The sequence below is a fragment of the Sardina pilchardus genome, chromosome 3 (genome assembly GCF_963854185.1).
Source record: "Sardina pilchardus chromosome 3, fSarPil1.1, whole genome shotgun sequence".
NCBI lineage: Eukaryota > Metazoa > Chordata > Actinopteri > Clupeiformes > Clupeidae > Sardina > Sardina pilchardus.
In genome coordinates, this window is record NC_084996.1 from 5,656,817 (window position 1) to 5,668,778 (window position 11,962).

The 11,962-nt window shown below is 38.8% G+C and overlaps 1 protein-coding gene across 1 annotated transcript; it reads right to left on the reverse strand.

Annotated features, from left to right (window-relative positions):
• Positions 1-1,612: 1,612 nt before the first annotated feature.
• On the reverse strand, positions 1,613-11,464 carry moxd1l (monooxygenase, DBH-like 1, like). Its single transcript, XM_062533349.1, is given in 13 exon segments — positions 1,613-1,671; positions 3,863-3,975; positions 4,384-4,514; positions 4,634-4,693; positions 4,908-5,004; positions 5,791-5,867; positions 6,065-6,246; positions 6,454-6,556; positions 6,705-6,860; positions 8,812-8,895; positions 9,004-9,156; positions 10,814-10,960; positions 11,192-11,464. Coding segments are annotated over 13 exon segments (1,635 nt in total).
• Positions 11,465-11,962: the final 498 nt, after the last annotated feature.

The window sequence follows — 11,962 nt, forward strand, 5'->3', positions numbered from 1 at the left end:
AGAGGGGCGCTTTGGCGCTGCGTTGAAACTAATCGCTGATCAGATGGTGGCTGCCACTCTTGCAAAGTGCAAAGAGACTCTTATAATCATCAAGTCCACAAATGCAAGGTACAGTATGTGGGTGTTCTCCGCTCGGCCACTGCGGCTGCCGAAGGCCAGAGCGTGAAAAAGCCGGCAGCTGTTGGGTCCGGCAGAGTGTTTACTGTCTGCCTCCCTCGTGGGTTGCCAATAGCACAGCTGCCTCTAAGTAAACACACCGCTAGTGATTGTCAGGTGCACCGTGCATGACATGCTGCTGTTGGGGAGGTTGTTCCGACATCAGTGATCCATCCATACTGTACCTGCACCTTATGGCTTGTTATCAAAACGACACAGTGTATTGTTTTCAACAGAACAAGAGAGCATAATGTCCCCTTAGGGTTCTAACTGCAGTACTGTAGTTCTGAGATATTCAGCTTTGACGTTTTAGAATTCCACAGAGTTGTGTTGATAATTGATAACATTCTTAGACTCTTTAGATATTATGTCCAAAAATGTATAGAACTTAAATAGACACCTCACCTTACCTTTATGAACTTGTCACAGAATAAGAATATGTCAATAACTCAATTTTGACAAATATGTCAGATAGAACCTTAGAATAAGTGGATAGCCATATAAATCCTGTTAAATACTTAAGTGCAGGGGTTCTCAACCTTTTTTGCTTCAAGGTCCACCTATTCATTGTAATAGGCTGAGGCCCATTAAAAAAGATCCCCACTTTGGGCTAGATGTTTTTTCTATAGCCGAAGTCTGTTTTCTTTTCTTTTGAAGTAGTTAACCAGCTTACCAACCAGAGTTGGGTGTCTTGTTTCCAGATGCTGCAGTTTTGAACATTTTGTTTGACAGTGTTAAGCCACACTCAACACACTGGGCTGTGGGCTCAACATCATCACCTCCTTTGACAAAACCATATGTTATGAAATCTAGATTGTGTTTTCACAGAACCTTAGTCGTTTTTGATCAAATATTAAGCCTATCATAGCATTGAAATGTACACAGCATAGAACATTGGCATGTCAAACTGAGTGCATCAAATTGATGACATTTAAAGTCAGAATGAATCATTTAGTCTACTATTTTGATAGCTGTTACGTATAAATCTAACATGGTTAGGCTACCCTAAAAAATACAATATCCTTTATAGATTAAATTGATATTGTACTCTACAAAAAAATAGCTTCAACTTGAAAACATTTCCTGGCACGCTTAATGGCCCACTAATGGGTCCAGCCCAGTGGTTGAGACACACTGTAGTGAGCTTCCTTTTCTCTGTTACTATTGACTCATTTCTTTGATGATAATGCCACAGCACTTAATGTTTGGACTTGCAAGTATCTTTATAGATACTATTATGCCAAATGGTTTTGGTAATTGGTATATGGACTGCATTTATAGTGCTTTTTTCGACTCCTGCGAGCGCCCAAAGCGCTTTACTGTACATTATACCTCATATTCACCCATTCACACACACACTCTCACACACCGATGGCAGAGGCTGCCATGCAAGGCACCAACCTGCTCATCAGTAGCACTGGGGTTAAGTGTCTTGCTCAAGGACTCTTTGACAGGGTCAGGAGGAGTAGGGCTCCAACCAGCAACCTTCCAGTTGCTGGGCGGCTCCTCTATCTCCTGAGCACGCGCACACATACACACACACACACACACACACACACACACACACACACACACACACACACACACACACACACATGCTAGGGAGCATTGCCGTTTTGTCTTTAGGAAAATGACATTTATTCAATATGAAACTCTATCCTATCAAATCAAACTTTTTTTTTTACTGTCATCACGTCTTCATCATGTGGTATTTCATCATTTCAATATCTATTTATTTGATATCCATTTTAACTACGTCTATTTCGTTTGGTGTATCTGTGTAATTATTCGTTCATCTTCTGAGCGCATGGGTGTACAGAAGGAGGCATTAACAAAGTCGACCCCCTATAAATGAGAGAGATTGAAAACTACACGTGGTCTCAGAAGCAGTCGTGTGAGTCACAACCCCAGGATGATCTAGCTAGCTGATTTATGGCCTGTATCCATAGAAACACTGCTCTGGTATAATAGGAAGGGTTAACATAGTTTGCCGTGCAATGAAGAAGCTGCAAGTCGAGTCCATCTGTGCTATGCAGACACTGAACTTGTGGAGTCTTTTGTCTTTGTAACGGTTGTTTTTGGCAGGAAATATCAACCTGTTCTTTGGTGGCACCAAGTTTATTTGCTTACTCCCACAAAGAAAAAAACAACAACTCTATTCTTTAGGCCTATGTGTTGACAGGGCCATCAGTATTCCCTCATAAGTTTGTAGACTCATTTGTGTTATCATGTTAGCAATGTGTCACTACAGGCATTGTTGATTTATTTGTGACAGCTTACTGGCGCTGACACATCTGTGGTGTTGATTGGTGGATGTCATGTAGTAGCAGACCTTAGTAGCAGACCTTGCAGCGACAGCTTTTACTGTAAATAGAGTATAACAGGGACAGGTGGAAGGACCTGCAGCACTTTACAATCAAGTATCGTTCAATAATATGTTTAAGTACTCCTTTATGCTACACCGTTAAATATTTGCAAAGTTTAAGCAGTTTCTGTTTTGGTAACATTACACATCAAAATATTATTTTAACTGTACAATAACATGAACAAGAAGTAAGGATTGCTTTTATTTTTAATAGAATACAATACCTGTCTGAAAACAATTGCATGTTTGTGGTTATCAACACAGTCAATATTATATTAACGAGTATACGGTTTTAAATCTTACTGAAACTACTGAACTGTGTGTTTTTAATTCAGTGTTATGAAAGGAAAGTACATATCTATGTTTTCCATTTTCGAGCTCTAGTGGGCTATGGTGTGTGAGGGAGTTTGAGTGTCCCCTTGTGGCCTAATATTTTCACTACAGATGGGACTGCTCTACAGACTAAAATCCTGTGACCCTCACCATCCCAAAAAACAGTGCATGTTGATTTGAAATCAGTCCATTTGCTATGTTTTTTAAGAGTTGCACAAAAAAAAAAAACAATATAGAGAACAAATTTACAACTGCAACCGTGAATCATATTTTATTGCAAAATTGTAATTATGAACCAGAAAACTTATGTATCAGATAAAGATCAGGTGAAAATATTTATCTCATTTTCTTTTTATGTCACACAAATCAACTGCTTAATAAACTCATCTAAAGTGTACAGATATCAGATTACAAAGGTATTGCATGCATGACAGAAAAACTAGGATTTAATGTGATCAAACACTTGATTTATATGGTGCTTGGTGTGGAGATTTCAGACACCTGACCTGAAAAGACACTGGGATGGTGCTAACATTAGAATGCACACACGACTACCCAGATCAACAGCAACAGAACCCAAGACACTCTGGCCATGTTGGATGTGTTTGATGGCCCTGGTCGCGGTGGAGTTCTGTCACAGCTGGGTGTCGGACTCTCCATCAAGTCACTGATGTTGTCAATGCGGTTCCAGTGCATGTTCTGCCAAAATAAGAGAGGGAAGTATATCTGTTTATTTGAATGTTATATTTGTAATTATTCCTATATATTTGAAATAGGCTTAGGGTAACGTGTGTGTAAACTGATGTTTGTGCTTTCACAATTTCAGGGAAAACCTGAACCTTCAAAGAGTCTCATTGAGAGGGAGGTCAGTATATGATAAAGATGAAGAAAATGTGTTCCTTATGGGCAGAATCGTTTGAATGACCATAGAATATGTCGTTGTGATTTGAGCTTGTATTGGCCTGCGGAAACAAATATGCCATTTTGGATAAAGTATTTGTGTTTCACTTGCCTCTCCATCATCTACCATAAGGTCTTGTGGGATGTTTTTCAAGGTCCTCTCGTACTCAATGACTGCCTCTTCATCCCATTTCTTCTGGTAGAGCATCACGTACAATTCACTGCAACACAGTTGGCACAATATCAATACAAGCCACCCAGCTGAGGTAAAAGTAGAGATGGAATAGGTTTTCTATTGTATTTCATATAGAATTCCATCCTTCAGTCAAAAAGAGAACTCACACACCAATGTTGCCGATGCAGTTTAATCCAACCAGTGAGTGTAACACTTCACACTCACTGGTTGGATTAAACTTTGCATCGGCAACATTGGTGTGCGAGTTCTCTTTTTGACTGACGGATTGTGATACTCTTGGAACTAACGCACCCACCAGGCCGCGGGTCGTTGGTGCAACACCCTGTTTGCTCTATAGAATTCCATGACATTATATTCAAATAAACCAGGGCAATTGGTGAGGTTGGTATACTCCCACTGTTCTTTTTTTGTAAGTCACGGTCCTGTGTCTTACTTATCTGTTGATGCTCCCAGTTTGGTCTTTAGGGCCTCGATGTCAGGAAAACTGACGCAGTTGCTTATATTGGAGGCAGGATAGTAGAGGACAAATACCAGACACATCTCATCCTGTGTGCTCAAGCCACCCTGAGAAAGAAGTGTTGGTGATGAATTGGAGTTCAAAGCTTTGGTTACTCAATATTGTAATATACTCAATATAATTACTCAGTATTATACTGAGTCAATATAATACTCAATATACTGACCCATGTGAGTCCAGTGCGATTAGAGGTATCATATGTACACTCCACCACAAGAGAATCTCCCTACAAATCAAAGCCAGGCATAATCAGACAGACAGATTCAGTCAGACAGTAGCTAGAAGTGTTTACACAGAAGTTTGAAATATTGTTATACTGTCACAATCTAAACCATATCCATATGGTCTAGGTCTCTAGGTCTCTAAGTAAAAATATATCATCTGTTATGCATGCCAATCTCATAAAACATTATACGTGATAATAAACCATAAATGCAAACCTTTTTAAGAGTTTTTGTTTTGCCCAGGTATTTCATCTCCTGAAATTCAAAGTCGTAGTGATCATCATAGGCCAAAAATCCAATCTGTTTGTCTTCCCTGAAACATAATAGATAAGAGGGTGGAGAACAAAGTGATTTACATGAACATTAATATTCCAATATTAAACCAATTAAGACACCATTCTGAATAATACACTGGCATATAAACACCATTACCTTAACCCGATTAAGGTCATAGTCAGAATAATCTAATTGAGACCGTATCAGCCTATGACGTTGTCCTATTAGAATTTTCGTTGTAGAAACTTTTACAGAATCAACCGTCTTTGCTAGTAATGATCGGGTTCTGCTGTATTACACACAGGAATATGAATGGAATAGTCAATCAACGATGTAAACCCCATAATCACAATATTGTTGTATTCTGAATAAGGTCAATAGTCGGGATATTAATGTCCATGTTGACGTAATTACTGATCATATATGAATCATATATATCCTTTGCTCCCTTTGGTATAGTAGGCCTATAAAATAGCCTACTTGAAGTAAAGTGGTGATAGCATTGTGGCTAAGGAGCTCGGCTAACATGCAGCAACCAGAAAAGTTGTAGCTTTTATTCCCAACAAAGATCTTGAACCTTGTGCCCTTGAACAAAGTACTGAACTCTGAGTTTCTCTGAATGATTGATGTATGTAAGGCGCTTTGGATAATAATGTCAACCAAATATAAATAAAAAATAAAGGATGTTTAATTTCCAGCTAGCCCAAACTTTTTATAATACAACTGTACAGTATATCTTTCAGTCTGGTGCTTTCATTTTATACTCAGTTGACTAATGATTTTTGTGATAGGCCTACTGGTGACATGAGCATCTTCATCTCACCTAAAGTGACCCACCCGAACCTTCCGCCCAGCCAGGTGAGTATGCAGTTCAGTTGCAAACACCTGCATATCCTGAACCTAAGGAACCCACACATGCACATGTGATAAAAGGATTAAGTCACTGAGCCAAGACGTTCAGTTTAGTACCTCTGACGTGATAAACATCTGCAGGATCTGGTGTGTTATGTAGATGACATCCAGTGACTTCCATCGTTTCATGAATCGCAAACTTCAGCAAGACATACAGTATTGTAAGATTACATGATCGGACAAACTGATGATTAAAGTACCTTTGTGTCAGCGGGCAGGTCACACACACCATATGCGTGAAAAGATGTGGTATTGGGTGGTATGATGTACCCAGGGGCCACTGCCAGACCAGCCATCAGAGTGCCTGCATCATGCTTGCGGAGCTGGGATGTGTAGTACAAGCGCAGCCCTGAGTTGTCCACCAGACCTGGAGGAGGAGGGGACACGGCAGACATTTTGGACATTATACATGACGACCTCAAAGGGTGCCGCTGTGATAACGGATGCCATGCAGTCCACTTAAGTTTACATTGATTAATCATTTGCTTTGAGGTATGAGGCAACATGATTTAAACTACATAGCTCTGTGCAATCACCTTCTATACAATAGAGTTTAGACAGTTCTGCGTAGTACCTTCAATCAACATTGGATTATTGTAGTGGATCTCAAGCCTGTACATACAGTCCCCCTCGTCTCCTCCAATAGGAATCCCCACATGCTCTGGGACCTCAAAGTCCTGTGATCAAAAAGATGAATATCAGTAGCCTATTTAAAGAGAGGCAAAGCAACTTCCTTGCTAATTGAGAGGCTTCATGAACCAGACAATAAATTCACTTGGACTCTTATACATTTCTTAGTTTATTATGACTAAAAAAATAACTCACCCCGCCCCCTACTCCCCATGCAGCCATGATTTGAAAGCAGGCACCGTGTTTGGGATTAGTGTAGCATTGCTCCTGAAAGGTTTCGTTCACATGCGGCGGACATTTGTAGAGAAGCAAATGGTGCACGAGATCCAGGTGATCAATCAGTGGCGCGATCTAGATTATGGACAAGGACAGCACAACATCATCAGGTAGTCTCAGAAAACAATGTCTTTCAATCTAGACAAATCAAACACTTACATTTTGAGCAAACGTGGATTTACATGTGGAATCATTTTCAACAAAGTAGCCTATAACACAACCTTGAGTGAAACATGTTGCTTCTTGTTAAAGAATTCCATTCGATTCAATTTACTCATTTGGAATACACAACATAAATTTAGTTCCAACCAAAAGAAAATGAATTCCTTTCCAATATATTCACTTTGGTAACACTTTATAATAACTACACACAATTCATCATCTATTAAGCATTTGTTAACTATTAGTTAATGGTTTGTTCATCATTAGTAATTAATTGTTCATGCATAATTTATCATTACTTAAGCATTTGTTCACAAAGTTATCATTGGTTTGTTCATAGTGAATAAGCCTATTTCTAAAATATGTATAAATTGCTGCTAATACTTAATTTAACATGCAATAACATTTTCTTAATGAAATACTATTCATTATTTAACAGTTGTTACATATGCACTAATGATGAGTAAGGATGTGAATACATGTTTTATAAACCACTTCCTAATACTATAATTCATGATTAACTCAGGAGTTACAAGTGGTTAGTTAATGATATTTTGTGACCTCATCTAAAGTGAGGACTTTTTATGCCTTGCTACACATTTGCAAATGAGTTGTAAATACTACGTTCACATTCATTCATTAAGCTGACAATTTTATCCAGAGCAACATACACGTCAATTAAATTAAACACAAACGCAGAAGCCGAACTCCCAACTGAACAGGCTGCAGAATGATAGCCCTGCTCCTTAACCACTACACCACCTCTGCTACCATGCAGAAGTAGATGGGATCTAGTTTTACTTGTTTTAAGAGAACTACTTTCCTGTTATGCGTATGACTACATTTGATGTAGCACTAAGCAGCGCATTGATACAATAGTTGTACACACTGTAGTAGCTACACACTGTTAAGCATGTTATTAAATGCTGTGTTCTTAATTTTAAAGCATAATTCCTACCTTAACTCTCATCTGTAAATCATGCGTATACACAATTATAAATGTTTGTTCATAGTAAACAAACAAGCGCGTCTATTTTATATTTCTGAATTTATAGTCACAATAGCAGTGGCCAGAGGTAGTGTAGTGGATAAGGCTCTGGGCTAGCATGCTGTAAGTCAAATAGTTGGGGGTTCAATCCCCAGGTTGCTCTTTACTTTCTTTGATAGTGTCTCTTTGGATGAAAGTGTCTGCTAAATGAATAAATGCAAATGTAACCTTTATAACTCATTTGTAAATGTGTAGCAAGGCATATTCAGTCCTCACTTTAGATGAGCTCACAGATATCATTAACTAACCACTTGTAACTCCTGAGTTAATCATGAATTACAGTATGAGAATTAACATAGGAGTAATACTTTACAAATGATGATCAAAGCATTTACTAATAGTTTGTAACTGGTTCATAATAGGGAGATGATTTCATTTATAAATGGTTGTTTCATTATTTATAAGGCATAAACCATGTATTTACAAACATTTGTTTTATTTACTATGAACAAACCATTCATAACTTTATGAACAAATGCTTTACTGATGATGAATTATGCATGAACAATAAATTACTAATGATGAACAAACCATTAACTAATAATTAACAAATGCTTAATAAATGATAAATTGTGTGTAGTTATTATAAAGTGTTACCTTAACTTTTACTTCATTCCATCCCTCGGTAGTACTAACTTTCTGCCATAGGATTTATTTTGTGTGGCATATAGTGTAGACAGGATTAATTCATTCAGTAATTCATTAATAATCATCCATTAATAAATATTATTGAAAAAAGCATTCTTGTAAATTATGAATTTCCATTTTCTTTCAGTCTCATATCCATTCAGTTCCAATACAGTGTTTCTTGCCTACCCGATAGATGTGCTGTTTCTCAGCAAATGTGGGCGCGTTCAACACCCTGCACTCATAACGGGTGTCCACAGCAGGAACTGTGAACTGCAAAGCAAGTTATCATTCAGATATCATTCAGTTCAAACCACTGATTGATTTTGCTTGATCCGTTCTTATATTTGGACATAATAGGAGAAATGAGAGAAGTCCTACATTTAACATGGTCATGTCGAAGTACTGGCTCTGGGTGGGGATGGAGCGAGGCATGTACTTGAGCAGATTCACCTCCTTGGTGCCTCGGAGCTGTCTGTGATACCCAATCTGATCAGTCTGCCCATACGCATAGATCAGCTTGACGGGAAGCTCCTGCAGTTCAGGTGGGAGGAAGATGTGGTTATATAGACAAGTCTTAAAGATTCTGTAAGACCAATCAAGACACACTGTGCAATATAGTATGCAGATCAAACTGGGAGATGAGTGATGATTGATATTGATATGAGGTCTAAGAAAAGGAAGGATTTTTGATGAAGGAAGTTGTGTTCTAAATATTACGGTAAAAATTCCAACAGTAGGTCTATTATTAGATAGATAGATAGATAGATAGATAGATACATGTAGATAGATAGATACTTTATTGATCCCCAAGGGGAAATTCAAGAGTTAGTGAGATTCATTCTGTTCATTCTGTTAGTGAGATTCATTCTGAGTGTTGTTCAGTAACTAAGGGTCATTTATCACCACAAGTTAAAATGTAGACCTCTTGATTAAGTGGTCACCAATTTCCCACCAAACTTGGCCAGTTCTTGACAAAGGTAATCACAGTACACTTATTTGTCAAACTGAACACAATATCTAATGATGGGGAAACATAATTTATGTGGTTGTCTGGGCCATCAAGTAACCTAGAAACTAATGCATGTTATGCAACAAACACAACAAGACCAACTTCATGAGAAATTGATATCCATCTCCAACTTTTCTGAACTCTTGTGAACTCCTCTGAACTTTCCAGCTTCCACCACCCTCTAGCTCTCTCATTTCACACACTTTCAAATAGCTTCAATACAGCTAAATTCCCTGCACAATGGACCAACATGTATCTTTTACATCACACATTGTGCCTCATATTTACAGCTTATGTGCCTATTGTTATGGTCAGACAATGTTTAAGAAGGTGTTCCTTTCCCTATGGTCTTACCGTAGCAACACAAAGACCCACAGCGTGGGCATTACCTCTATCAAGAACTTGTTTTTCTCCTATTTTATCTACAGTTGTGCTTTCATTATAAAGAACATGGTGGTCCAATGATATGATGCCTTTGAAAAGCAAGTAAACTGATGCCATGAATGTTCCCGCAACTCAGCTGGTACAGTAAGGTGCAAACAACATCTAGTCCAAGAACTGGGCAGCCAGAGAGCAGGCACACACGTCTGCACTGGATTGTAATGGTGTCCTTTCAGGAAATCATTTGCTATGAATAGTATTATAGTACATAGTATATGTAGGGTAAATGTAAATACAAGGTGTATAAAATGATCCTTAGTCTGGTATATTACTCTCTACTGTCCTCAATAAGACATGTTTATGGACAATGCATCAGAACTGTCTGAGCCTTTGTAAAATGAAGTGGTCCAAACGGTCCATTCAAACAGTCATCCAGATGACTATTCATAATGTAATGCGTTCTTTGAAACCACAGTCATGACTTTATACATTTCCTTGAGATTAACAGGCCTGTCTAGAGTAATATTGTATAGTATATAAGTACATACTGTAAGTAATGTGTGATTTAAATCACACATTTCTAGACGGACAAAATGCTTTACACAGAGAACATAACAAGACATAACAAAACAAATATTTTAGACAAGTTAAATTAATTATGAAATATTGAATATTTGATACAGGGAGACAGTCAAAGCATATCAACCACAAGCATCACAAGCTTCACCTACAAGCATATCTCACAAGCTGATTGTAATTAATTTGGTAAAATAACAATTGGTTGAGTTTGTGCCTCACAGTAATAGGATGGTCATCTGTGTCACAAGACTTGATGGACCTCTCGAATCTCATAATGGTCTGTCCATCGGTCTCAGTGAGAGAGAGCAGACTGTAGCTCTGCTCCTGGTCAAGTGTAGGCATCTCATTTCCATTGGCATGGTAGTCCTGCAAAGGATAGTAAGAAGATGGTGGAAGATCTTTGAAAATTGCTCAAATCATTGATGAATGAAACCTACATAGCTCCATGATTCTGAAATTCAAAAATTATCCATCCAACAAAGTTATATTCAATTGAAGACTTCCAAGACATCACAGTCAATGTTTCGCAGCAAGAGAGAAGATGGGAGTGTTTGACCAAGGAAAAAAAAAGACAGAAAAATAATTTCTGTTCTTTACCCCAAAATAAGATCCATCTGGGTTTACTCCTCCAATGACCAAATCAGCTCCAGTCATGCCCCCGTTGGGACTCATGCCAAAGCTGATCCAGCCCGTGGTATTCACGCACAACTCGAAGGTAATGTTTCCTTGGACGTCGTCAAAGCCCCATTTCAGCATCACCAGCTCCTCTGAGTCCAGCCACTCTGTAAAGGGCAAGAGTGGGTCTTCTTGAGCTTGGGCGTCCATGGCCAGAACCAGGACAAGGAGAGCCACAGCTATCGGGCAGGCCATGCTGCTGACCAGAACGAATGTGTTGTCACTCTGCGTTCCAGCCAAAACGCCTTGGTCTTCTGCACTCTCACATCCACCCCTGGTCTGGACGGTATAGTGTCACCTGATCTCATTCTTCTAAACAGTTTTTTTTTTGCCCGTCATCTCTTTTTGGGCTCAGGTATCAACTAATCAAGGTGTCAAGGTGTGCTCTGTGTGACACATGTTATTCATACTTCCCCCTTGGCTTTGCCAGACCTTTAAGTGAAATTGTTGAAATCAAGTTTGAGAGCTTCCTCTTTGAGAGGCTCTTGCTTCATTGCAGCATGGATGTCTAATTAATTGAGAAATGATCTGTCCATGAACAGCTATTTTTAACTCACCAGCAGCTATAGCCTCAAGTCCCCACTCTCCACCCCCCACCTCCCCTGCACCACACACACACACACACACACACACACACACACACACAGAGTTCTGTTACTAAATTGAAACTGACACCTGACTTGGAAACCAGCA